At 31.5% G+C, this 11,445-nt stretch overlaps 1 protein-coding gene across 3 annotated transcripts; it reads right to left on the bottom strand.

Annotated features, from left to right (window-relative positions):
• Bcat (Branched chain amino acid transaminase) lies at positions 1–7,193 on the bottom strand. 3 transcript variants are annotated; one of them, XM_067358571.1, is made up of 8 exons: positions 3,381–3,686; positions 3,091–3,131; positions 2,888–2,995; positions 2,602–2,811; positions 1,820–2,050; positions 610–919; positions 333–487; positions 1–252 (listed from the first exon to the last, which is right to left on the bottom strand). In XM_067358571.1, exons 2-8 carry the CDS (start codon positions 3,109–3,111, stop codon positions 61–63), a joined length of 1,227 nt encoding a protein of 408 aa, XP_067214672.1. In that variant the 5' UTR covers positions 3,112–3,131; positions 3,381–3,686; the 3' UTR covers positions 1–60. The 3 variants fall into 3 exon arrangements, with proteins under 3 accessions (XP_067214672.1, XP_012225866.1, XP_067214671.1); XM_012370443.2 differs by lacking the exons at positions 3,091–3,131; positions 3,381–3,686 and adding an exon at positions 6,670–7,193; XM_067358570.1 differs by having other exon boundaries at positions 3,091–3,686.
• Positions 7,194–11,445: the final 4,252 nt, after the last annotated feature.

Genomic DNA, 11,445 nt, shown 5'->3' with positions numbered 1-11,445 from the left:
CGCAGATCACTAAAAGAATCGTACAACGTTCAATATGACGAGAATCTTCTATCACTTATTTCACTCGATGACTATACACCATGGATGGTCAGATATAACACCATACTGTATGTCCAGTAAATATTTTCTGAGCATTTGATAAACTGGCTCAGATTGTTTTGTTGTTGGTATGTGCAATTCTTGATCCATGAAGTCAATATAAGATACAGGACTGACCACGCATGCTGTACCCGCTCCAAATATTTCCAACAGCTACGGTCAGAAAAATTGATTGTGACAATAGGTTGTTAGGTATTTAAGAAAATGATAAATTGCATATGCATAAATCTTACCCTGTTTTCTGACAGTAATCGCATAATCTCACTCATTGTGATAGACCTCTCCGAAACTTTGAATTGATTCCATTGCTTTGCTATACTTAGAAGCGAGTTCCTCACAATTCCGGGTAAAATTAAGCCATTTAAAGGTGGGGTGAGCAGTTCTTTCTCTGTGAAAAATAAGAATGGTGATAATTAATAGGATTATATTATTAAACAATTCGCCCTTAAGACGATTTTGATCACAGATCAATATTTTATAACTGAAAATTGACCAAAGAATGCTTCTTACCTCCATTATCATTTATATAAACTACAAAAACGTTCATGGTACCAATTTCTGTGAGTTCGTGGTTTTCTCCGTATAGCCATAGTACTTGCTGCAAGCCTTTTTCAATGGCTTCCTGTTGCACTTGTATCGTAGGTCCATAATTACTGCCTAATTTAACGTCGCCACTACCACCAGGCCATGCTCTTGTATATCTGGGATCTGCAAGCAGGGAAATCCCGGCTTGCTGTCCCGAACTTTTAAAGTAATTTCCGACTGGAGACATGATTACGTATAATAAAGCTGAATCGGAAGTTACCACTCCAAGTGTGGGCTAAATAAAAAAAAAATTAAATTAAATTAATTTATAAAAAATTCTTATTAAAACGTAAAGATTTTTTTATGCATTTTGCAGATGAAATTTATATTTATTTATATATGTCTTATTTTATAAAATAAGTAACTCTTTTATTAATATAATTTATTTTTGTTATTAATTTTTTTAGAAAGTACGAGTTTTGTATAAGATTATTGCGGCATTATAGAAATTTATTGCATCAGCATCAATATTACTAGTTACGAAATTACTTTAGTAAACTCATTAATGTACAGCAGATAACGAAAGAAGAAAGAATTTCTCTGAATGTCATCTTATCAGCTTGAGGTCCAACAAATATTCCAAGACAGAACTTATTATGTCGGCATAAAGTAAAAATTAGATAAGATGTTTTTCAAATTTTATTCATGTTAAATCAATGTTACACTTCATAATTAAAAATATTTTAATTAAAAATAATAAAGACAAATTATGTTTTACACATTAATTTATATCAAATATATGAAAAAAATTAAAAACTTTAAATTTGCACATGATAAATCAAAACTATGTTCAAAAAACACAATTGTAAAGGCACGTGCCATGTATTTATTTCTCATGTAGCATCTGATATTCAACAAAAGACTATAAATGAATTTATCAAGTATTATTATATCAAGTATCATGAGGTTGAGAAAACGTGTCTGATATATACAATACTCTTATAGTTATATTGATGACATCTGTGACATAAGTGATACCAATTCTGTTTCTCTTTTATGTTTATGTGATTTAACGTATAAACAGCTGTTTATCGCGTCATGTATTGTGAAGTATGGCGCAAGTTTTAGTCAAATAAGAAATAACAAGATATAAATTTTTGATAACTTAAATTCTTAATAACAAAGTAGTACTCACATCAATGCCTATAAGCGTAGGACGAATATAAAGACTAGAGGCAGTAGAGTGTGGAACCCATTCTTGATCTATACTAATCAATCTGCAAATGCACTTAATTAATTCTTCTCCTCTGAAGGGAGGTAGACCAACTTTTATTGCTGAATTATTCATTCTCTCCATATTTAGCTCTGGTCTAAATAATCTTATTTTGCCATCAACACCTCTATAAGCTTTCATACCTTCAAACAACTAAGAAAAAATTGACATATGTATTATTACTGCCAAACTAAAGCACATAATAAGAATTTCTAGCTCCATAATGTCAGTATACAAGTCTAATAATCTCTGATATCTAAAACTATTTTAAAATATATTTTATATATTTTGGTATTGACACATTTTGATTTCTCAGAATAATAATAAAACCTTTAAGAACTTGGATTATCGCTTAAAATATTTTTGGTAAAAGATAAAATTTCTTCATGTAACTTAATCTGATAAAAGAAAGCTTATCAGCTTCATTTGTACAACTTATAGTAGAAGATTGATCATGAATCATTCAAGATTGTATTAACCAGGTTATAAAATCAACAATATTATTGATATAAGCAGTATTAAATCATATATTATACGCAATTGCAAAAGAGCAAATTATTTAGAATCAAATAAGCAATATTTTTCCACAAAAATGTAAAAGATATGTGTTAATGATAACATATTAAGTATTGACTAATGAACAAAGAAATTTTTTTAATCCATTTTCAATTTTATCTAATAATAAAATATAAAATTATATATACCTCCACAGCATAATGAAGTACTTTTGCTGCTGGATGAAGAACTATATTTTCAAAAGCCATAATTTCTGGTGTCTGCCAACCATTTATACCTTCATAATAATTTATTTTGAGCATGTGATCAGTAAAATATTTACCGAATGAGAGTTTATTAACGTCAGGTTTAGGATTTAATTGATTTGGCCCAGCCAAACGTACAGATAAGTCTGCATACTGCAAAAATATAAAAATTGTTTTTTAGTTTCTCATTTAACTACTTATATAAAAAATTAGTACCACAATAAAATACCTTAAAGGAACGCAGTGGTTGTATAGAATTCTTGTCTTTAGTTTTTAAAGAAGAGTTCCATCTTACGTTCTGTTGTAGCTGATTAATCAGATTTCCATAGGATAAAATCTAAAACAGAGAAATATACATTTATTTCTAACTGAAATAAATAAATGCATATTTTTAAGAGAATATTTGAAAGACTGAAATCTCCATTGACCCACCTCGTGTTTAAAACGTGTCATGTTTTCACTAATAATTATTTCTTATAGGATCGAATCACAAGAACATTGATCAAAAAAGAAACAGTATTAGAATTTTCCATATATATCGGCATAGATAACTAAAAATTATTTGCTTCATCGTTTGACGAATCGTTTAAAAATATAAAGTTGTTGTCTGACTACTCTATCTGTCCGCACGATCTTATTTTCGTTAAGAATTTTGAATGAATCCATTCTAATGGATGTTAATATTTATTCTGACAAAACAGTATTACGATCTATGTATTTACCGGTATTCGATGATTTATTACGTAATGAAGAGATAACCGTAACACATCAATATTTGTAAAATGCGTAAATGATTACGAAAATTAGAAATGCTTTTACGCAATTCTAAGTACGTTAATTGATGATTTATCAACAATATATTTAGAAGAGAATAGTAGCGTTATATCAGTGGCACGTGTAATCCGCGTGTTGCGTTCAACGCCATTCATCAGAAACGAATACATATAACTCTTAATGTAAATATAGATTTCTTGATTTTATTTGCTTTCCTACACTTTTATCTCTTTTTTTTTCTTTTTTCGGAAAAATATATATCTGTATTACTTTAAACGCAGCTGATGCAAGAAGTGCAGTCAAACCAGTGAGCTATCTAACATATCGGAGCGAGCCTTGAAAGGGTGGGGATGAGTCACTGTCGAAAAGAGAGAGCTACATGGACGGGGACGTTTCGTGTCCGTCTTCGTTTTAATATCCCCCACCATACACGTAAACGTAAGAAAAAAGACAAACGTCTTCGCCTACCATTATCTTTAGACCGCAAACATTAGTTCTTAAGGGAAAGACTCACTCCAATATGTTACATAGCTCAATGAGTCAACAATGAGTCTTCTCCATTGAGTTCTATTATATAATGGAATAGGCCTTTTCATAAGAATCAAGGTGTAATTTCCGGCCGAAGGAGAGCAATAGTAGGCGGGGACGTTTGTCTTTCTTCTACTTTTTATTACTGCGTATGGTGGGGATATTGAAAACGAAGCGGATATGAGATAGGCGTCCCCACTCAGCAGAGAGAGAGTGAGACTAACTCACTCCTTCAAGGCTCATTCCAATATGCATAGAGCTCTCGTCGTATGTGTTTGGATTAGGTTGGGTTAGAATTTAGCTCGGGTTAGGTTAATTCGTGAAAAAGCACGTGTATTGCTGCATGTCACTTGTGTGAAAATGCAATTAGCATATCTCTTATTAATTCGCTTATTAATTCGTTATTGCGCCGTTTGATTATAAATGGTTATACATACCGAACAAATTTGTATATTTTAAAGATAATTTGTAGAAAGCAATTCGTTTAGAATAATTCGTTGTTTACAACGTGTAATTATTGTTATATTTTAAAAGAAATTTGAATTACCGATAAACTTACGGAAATTTTTATTTTTTATTAATATATTTTTTAAGGATATTTATATTTTATAATGCACATTACCCACTCAGAACAAAAACTTCTAATGGATATCCACTAGATGTCCATCATGGAGATTCGAAACCTCTATTAGATATCTATGTAATCTCCTATAGATGTCTACTAGACATCGACAGTTCTGCATTACATACCTCCATCCATTAAATATATTCATAGATATCATATGGAGCAATCATAGATGTTCCATAGATATTTCATAGAGCTTTGATGGATTGTAGTTTCAATTCGTCATTAATAAAATTATTTGGAAGTAAAGTCACAAATATGATTGCGAAATAGTCTTGTTTATGTAGATGTTAACAGAACGTCACAACTATGAGATAGTCGAGAACATGGTGACATTCTGTTAAACACCTACATAAACACCTACATAAACAAGACTATCTTGCAATTACATTTGTGACTTTACTTCCAAATAATTTTATTAATGACGAATTGAAACCACAATCTTTCTACTAAACAGATTTGTAACGTTAGCACTGAAGATGGCTGAAAGATCAGCCGAAACGTTTGACATCGACGCCCTAACAATATTTGTTACTATGGATACTAATACTTCTATCAAACATCGATAACAGATGTCTAATAGACATTTATGATGGATTTATATCGTCATTTATTATGGAAATAATATGGATTTCTAATAGAAACCTATCTAATATCCATCGTAGAGATAGATGTAGTATGGAGTTATGGGGATTATACGGACGTCCATTGCATATTATATTCCGTGTGGGTATATCGTAAATCAACTATTAAATTAATAATTCAATAGTTATTAAAAGAAAGACTTGCGTTACCGTATGTACATGTAAAATGTACGGTGTGTAAACATAATTTCGACGCACATTAAAATCGTAATAATTTAAATTGTATGTGATATATACAAATTATGATAACAAATATTTTAAAATAGAATAATTAATTAGTTATATATTATTACATTTAGCTATACATCAAAGAATGAACAAAAATCGAAATCTTTTTTATTCACTTATCGGACGTTATAAGCAGCATTCAATTTTCCAGCATCTTTATCTTCGGTTTGTGTACATTTTTTTTACTATTTTTAATTTTTAAAAATACGTATATATATATAAAAATATATAAATTGTGAAATGCGCGATAATTTTTTCTGCGATCTGCTGCTAGCTGTGTCGCATTATTTTATTATGCGGCTTCATGCATGAATCATTGATTGTCATATACCTTTTTACTGAAATTATATTTCTTAATCAAACATTTTTTAACATGTTTTAACATGTTTTAACATAAATTTAAAAACTAATGAAAAAGCTTGATGTTTATTTCATTCCGATCGATATTTCAAATTTCGCAAATTTTTGGCATGAAACAATGTGTCGTATTGCATTAGAAGAAGAATTACGCTCTTAGTTTTTCATATTGCATCTCCGTAAGAAGAGTGATACAAGTCAAAAATATTAAATTGTTTAGGAGGAAAGAAGCAATTGCGTTAATATTTTCTATTAATAATATTATGAATACAAATAAGTTCAAAAAAAGCGTAAAGAGCCACAATACAGATTCGTCGTGCGAAGGTTACTTTGTATTCTTTTAAAATTATTTACGTTACAAACGTTTCTGCCTGGCATCAGGTCTTCTTCAGTGTACAAAAATAAAAATAAAAACGAAAGAATCGCTCGCGGTAAATTACATAGTTAGTGAGATGTAGAAGAAGTATTTTAACTTCCGTTTTACGTTTTTGAATTATTTGATTTTGTCAATCACTAGAGCCTTTTACATCAATTATTATGAATACATTTTTATCTCAAATTCTATCGCAAATTATAAATCGTCTGAAGCAAGCTTGATTTTACGGAAAATAATTTCACATGTCTATGCTTAATTAAACAATAATTTTAAAATTAATTATTTGCGGCTGTATTAAACATAGCGGACTCATGGGAGAAGTATTTGAATTCAATTTATATCACTATTTCTGATTAAAAATTGATAGAACACAATTCGCATAATACGAAATTCGAAAAATTTCGACTTGCGTCACTTTTCTTCCGGAGGTACGATATGATTTCTCTTCTCATATTTTAACGGCTTCGTCGAAAACTCACCTTACGCCGTAGATGAACCATGTTGGGTTGAATAATTGCCGGTTATAAAAACTGAATTAACAAAGAATACACGATGTTTACTGTTTGTTTGCGTTGCCGTGTTTATCCGCGCAGCTCATTCTACGCTCAGTCTCCTGTTTTTTATGTAAACGTCGATTTTGAAAATTCTTTCGAAAGGTCTTTACATCCGGAAAAACGGAAAAAACGCAGATAACAATATCTGAGTCACTGTCTGTTCAAGTATCGCTGATAAAAAGGTGGTTGATGAAAAGAAATAAAATATAGACAATCGGAAACTGAAAAAGCAGGCTACACTGCCTATCTTTCATAAATCACGCACAGATCATACGGAAATTCGGATCGTAATACAGTACGAATAAAGAAAAAATGGAGACGTTTATTCTGACGAAACTCGTTCTTCTTTTCGTTTCGCTCGTTCACTTATTGCCCAGTTCGGTCGCTCGATCACGAATACTACATGTTCGAATTAAGCATCGGTTAATATTTTGTTTATCAGCGATTCACGAAGGAAACAGAAAGGGAGACCGAGAGAGATAGTTAAATAGATAGAGGGCAAATAAGAGAGAGGGAACAATGCTCGCTCTAAGGCTCATATATTTCTCCTTCTCCTACTCAATCCCGCTACTTGCCGGCCGTTTTTAATGACGACGATGGTGGGGATGCAAGTTGATTTTATGTTACGAGGAGGAGTCGCAATTCATACGACATTACAAGAAAAGGGGAGGAAAAATTGCGTCAGGGCACAAGCTCGCGCGCGTTTGAACGGGGCATTAAAAACATGTGATATCGCGCGCTCCCTCCGCGACTGATAAGCGGAAAGCACGCGCGTTGTTTAATAATAAGAAGCGCTTGAGCTCATTCTCTCCAAGAAAGTACATTGGGCAGATAAGAAATATTCATTGGAGGCGTGGTTCCTACGTATGAACTGACGCAATAGCCCCTTTCGTTATGATTTGTAGAAAAATGACGACGCAGCATGTACATATTTTAGTGACGTACGGCCGTTTTTGACGTACGCCCTCTTCCCGTTTTTCGCATAGCGTCATTTCTGCGCACCGGAATACTCCACACGTTGTATCAAATACTGTATCTTTGCACTTAAATGCACTTCATAATTTTAACTCGAATATTTTAAATGTAGGGAGAGGCTTGGCCATTAATATGAATGAGTAAAATGAGAAAAAAGACGTAAATTTTTCTCTAATCAATTTACTATCAATAAATGGTGCAAGAGCATGCATTTGCGAGAGGGAGATAATTAGTCACGCAGAGAGTTAAGATATCGACTTGGTGCAGAAAGAGCTCATTAAAACGTTTATTGTATACGATTTGCAAGGTGACTTTGGACATGTGTCCGATTTCTTTGTTCTTTCTATGAATAATCATAGCCAGGGTCAATCTTAATCCTTTTGACGCCCCTGCATTTTTTGTGCGTCTCTAGTTAAAAAACAAACAGGCCTCTCAAAAATCTGACCCGCTAAAATGAAAAGATTACTTTGAGTGGTTAAAAATATTATCTATTTGAATAAAAAGTACGAAAAAAAGAAGGCGTCGGTGTAAAAGCTGTCTTCCGTCGATCGAAGACGCCGGATTCTCACTTGATATCTCCATGCAAAGTTTGTCCAAATATCAGCAAGATATACACTTAATACACTTTTACGGATAATAGTTTGTTGAACTTTATTTATATAAATTTAAGAGATAAATATAATAAGAAAGAACTGCGACATGCAGTAACAAAAAATACAATTACACGTGATTACACCGTGCGAGCAGAGTGCATAATGAATTTCAGAATGCATAATAAATCAAAACACTATATTACGTCATGCGATTATTTATTCGCGCATCATCTAAAATGCACCAAGGTTGAAGGTAATCAAAAATATGGCTAATCCTAAAGCATTTCGTTCTTCTACTTTGAACATGTTTTGTAGAATATCAACTCAAACATCTGTAATACATAAAATCCTTAATCAGTGAAATATATAGCGCTGAAATTGGCGCAGTAATTAATATATGACACCGATTTGCAAGAATAGATACTAAAATATTGACCGAGAAGAAACGATTATTTACATATAATGTTATTGACGTCGAAAATCCCGAATCATCTCGTCTGTTACACCACTTGTGAGATACTGCTGGCTCCAACGTCAAAGCTATGTACATACACACACACACATTTTTTTTCTTTCTTTATCTCAACACAAAGATATTTTATTCAAGCTTTGATATCATATTTGTATTAATATGAATAATCTCCGACTTTCGTATTTAGTAAAAACACGTATAAAAAATCATATGAATTTAATGCAAAATGTATGGAAATTCGCACAACTGCGCAGTCACCGAAAGAAAATGCATTAAATTAATAAATTAAAAAATGTATAAAATTTTTCGAAATACTTTTTTCCAGTTTACTTCTTCCAGTCTTCATTTAATGTATTAATAAAAAGTAAAAATTAAAATCAAAATGTAAAGAAGATTTATCAAAAAACACATCACGATCAATTGGTTGAGCACCCCTGATCTATATCTATGTCCAAATAGTTATGATATTGATAAGTGTGGATTCGGTGAAAATACATGTATACGCCGTTGAATATCGTATGATGTCAAAGTATGTTTATGTATATCAACATAGTTCCAAAGGTAAGAATAAAAAAGATAGAAATGTTGGCATCCTGTCTTAGTCAACAAATGTGTGACGTATACGATTTCCTTAATTAAAACATAGAATTATTGTGAAATAGAATTTTATTTCCATTGCATTATACAGTTTTCTAACAGATTGTTTTTGCGAATTTTTTTTCCAACAGTGAAGAACATATCGCACACCCGCAAGAAAAGTAACACAAGCCAAAATTTTTCGAATTTTGTTTTATGTGCGGATTGTGTTTTACACACATCAGCCTTCAATCAGGAAAAGTGATAGAAGTGGAATTCAAATACTTTCCGCGTGAGTTTGTTACGTTTAATATTGCTGTAAATAAATAATATTATTGTTTAACCAAATATAGACATATGTGTGTGTGAAATTATTTTCCGTAAAATCAAATTTGCTTCAGACGATTTATAAGTTGCGACAGAATTTGAAATAAAAACTAATTCATAATATTATTAACAGAAAACGTTATTATTAACGTAATTCCTTCTTTCTTCTCTGCTAAACAATTTAATATTTTTTACTTGTGTCACTTTTCTTGCGAATGTGCGATATAAAAATATAAAAAATATATTGTTTGATTTTAAAAATGTATAAGAATATAATTATACTTTTGATTTCTTTATGTTCCGTTTTGATTTTATAATGCAAATTAATTATAAAAATAACTATTTAATATTTTTTATATGAATTAAAACACTATGTAATGCATTGAAATAAATTGTAAATTAGCACATGATATTTCGACTGAAGTATAATAATCACACAATCAAGGGGATTTAATTATCAATTTCAATTTTTATAAAATTATGACATTTCACTTTTCATAGATAACAGTCACTTTTTCTATACATATTTATCGTAAAAATATACATGTCACGAAAAGAAAAAAAAACAGCTATCACTCAGTGATGATTTCTTGATAAAAATTCTCACGTTACTCGTTACATGTTACATGTTACCCGTATCACATGTTATTTATATCAGTTGCAAGAAAAAACCTTATACCTTTTAACCTTCGTACAATTACGAGCGATATTCAATCAAGAGTGATGCCTCGTCTGTCTGTGATGACACGCTGTCTTTAAGAATCTATCCTTAAGATAGTACGCTGAAGTAAACTGCACTTGAAACGACTATTCAGCTACACGCTGTATTTAAAGATCGATAGTTTGTTTCGTTTCGCGCAATACATAACCTCTAAAAGTATTTTTTTTAGAATTTGAGCCTGTCAAAAATTAATTGTTTCCTAATTCCTAATGAACAACCAATGGATACAAATATATAATATGGCGCTACAATTATTTAATAAGTGGTTAAAAGATAAAAAATAAATCGATATAAATCAAAAATCGATATAAATCGATATTTTCTAATATATGATATTGAACTGGAATTCTTATGCCCATTTCCACCAATGTAGATTGACTTTAATCTCGGTTCAACTTACTTTTCATCTTTTTCTAGTTTTAAGAATTAGAAAAAGGTGAAGAGTAAGTTGAACCGAGATTAAAGTTAATCTACGTTGGTGGAATCGGGCATTAACATCTTAAAGATAGTTTCACTTAAAGATAGTTTGACACAGCTACACGCGTAATTTAATATCAGATCTCTTCAACACACTATCTTATAAGGCCGGAGCACAGACTTTTACATAAAGCATAACGCATAAGCATAAGGAAATTGATTGGTCTATATATAAGCATAAGCAAATGCATAAGGAAATGGACCAATCAATTTCCTTATGCTTATGCGTTATGCTTTATGCAAAAGTCTGTGCTCCGGCCAATAGCGTTTTCGAATAAACGGGGTTTGAACGATCTAGGGTTGATCAATCACTATTTTACTATAAATGCAAGTCTTTCATTGGTGGAGAGGTTGCAATGACGTCATTAACCAATCTTGGGTCGTTCAAATCCTGTATAATCGAAAACGCTATTAAAGACAGCGTGTAGACGGGGCATGAAGAATATTCAACTTCTCGAATGCGTATGTGTATCGATATGCGCATCGATATGCGAGCAATCGATTCTGTTATAGTACCATCGATTTCTAGTTTACAATTAGTGTCATACATCTCATCGGAT

This window comes from Linepithema humile, chromosome 7, assembly GCF_040581485.1.
Source record: "Linepithema humile isolate Giens D197 chromosome 7, Lhum_UNIL_v1.0, whole genome shotgun sequence".
Taxonomy (NCBI): domain Eukaryota; kingdom Metazoa; phylum Arthropoda; class Insecta; order Hymenoptera; family Formicidae; genus Linepithema; species Linepithema humile.
The sequence above is the reverse complement of the archived record's forward strand: the minus strand, read 5'-3'. Positions and strand labels throughout refer to the sequence as shown.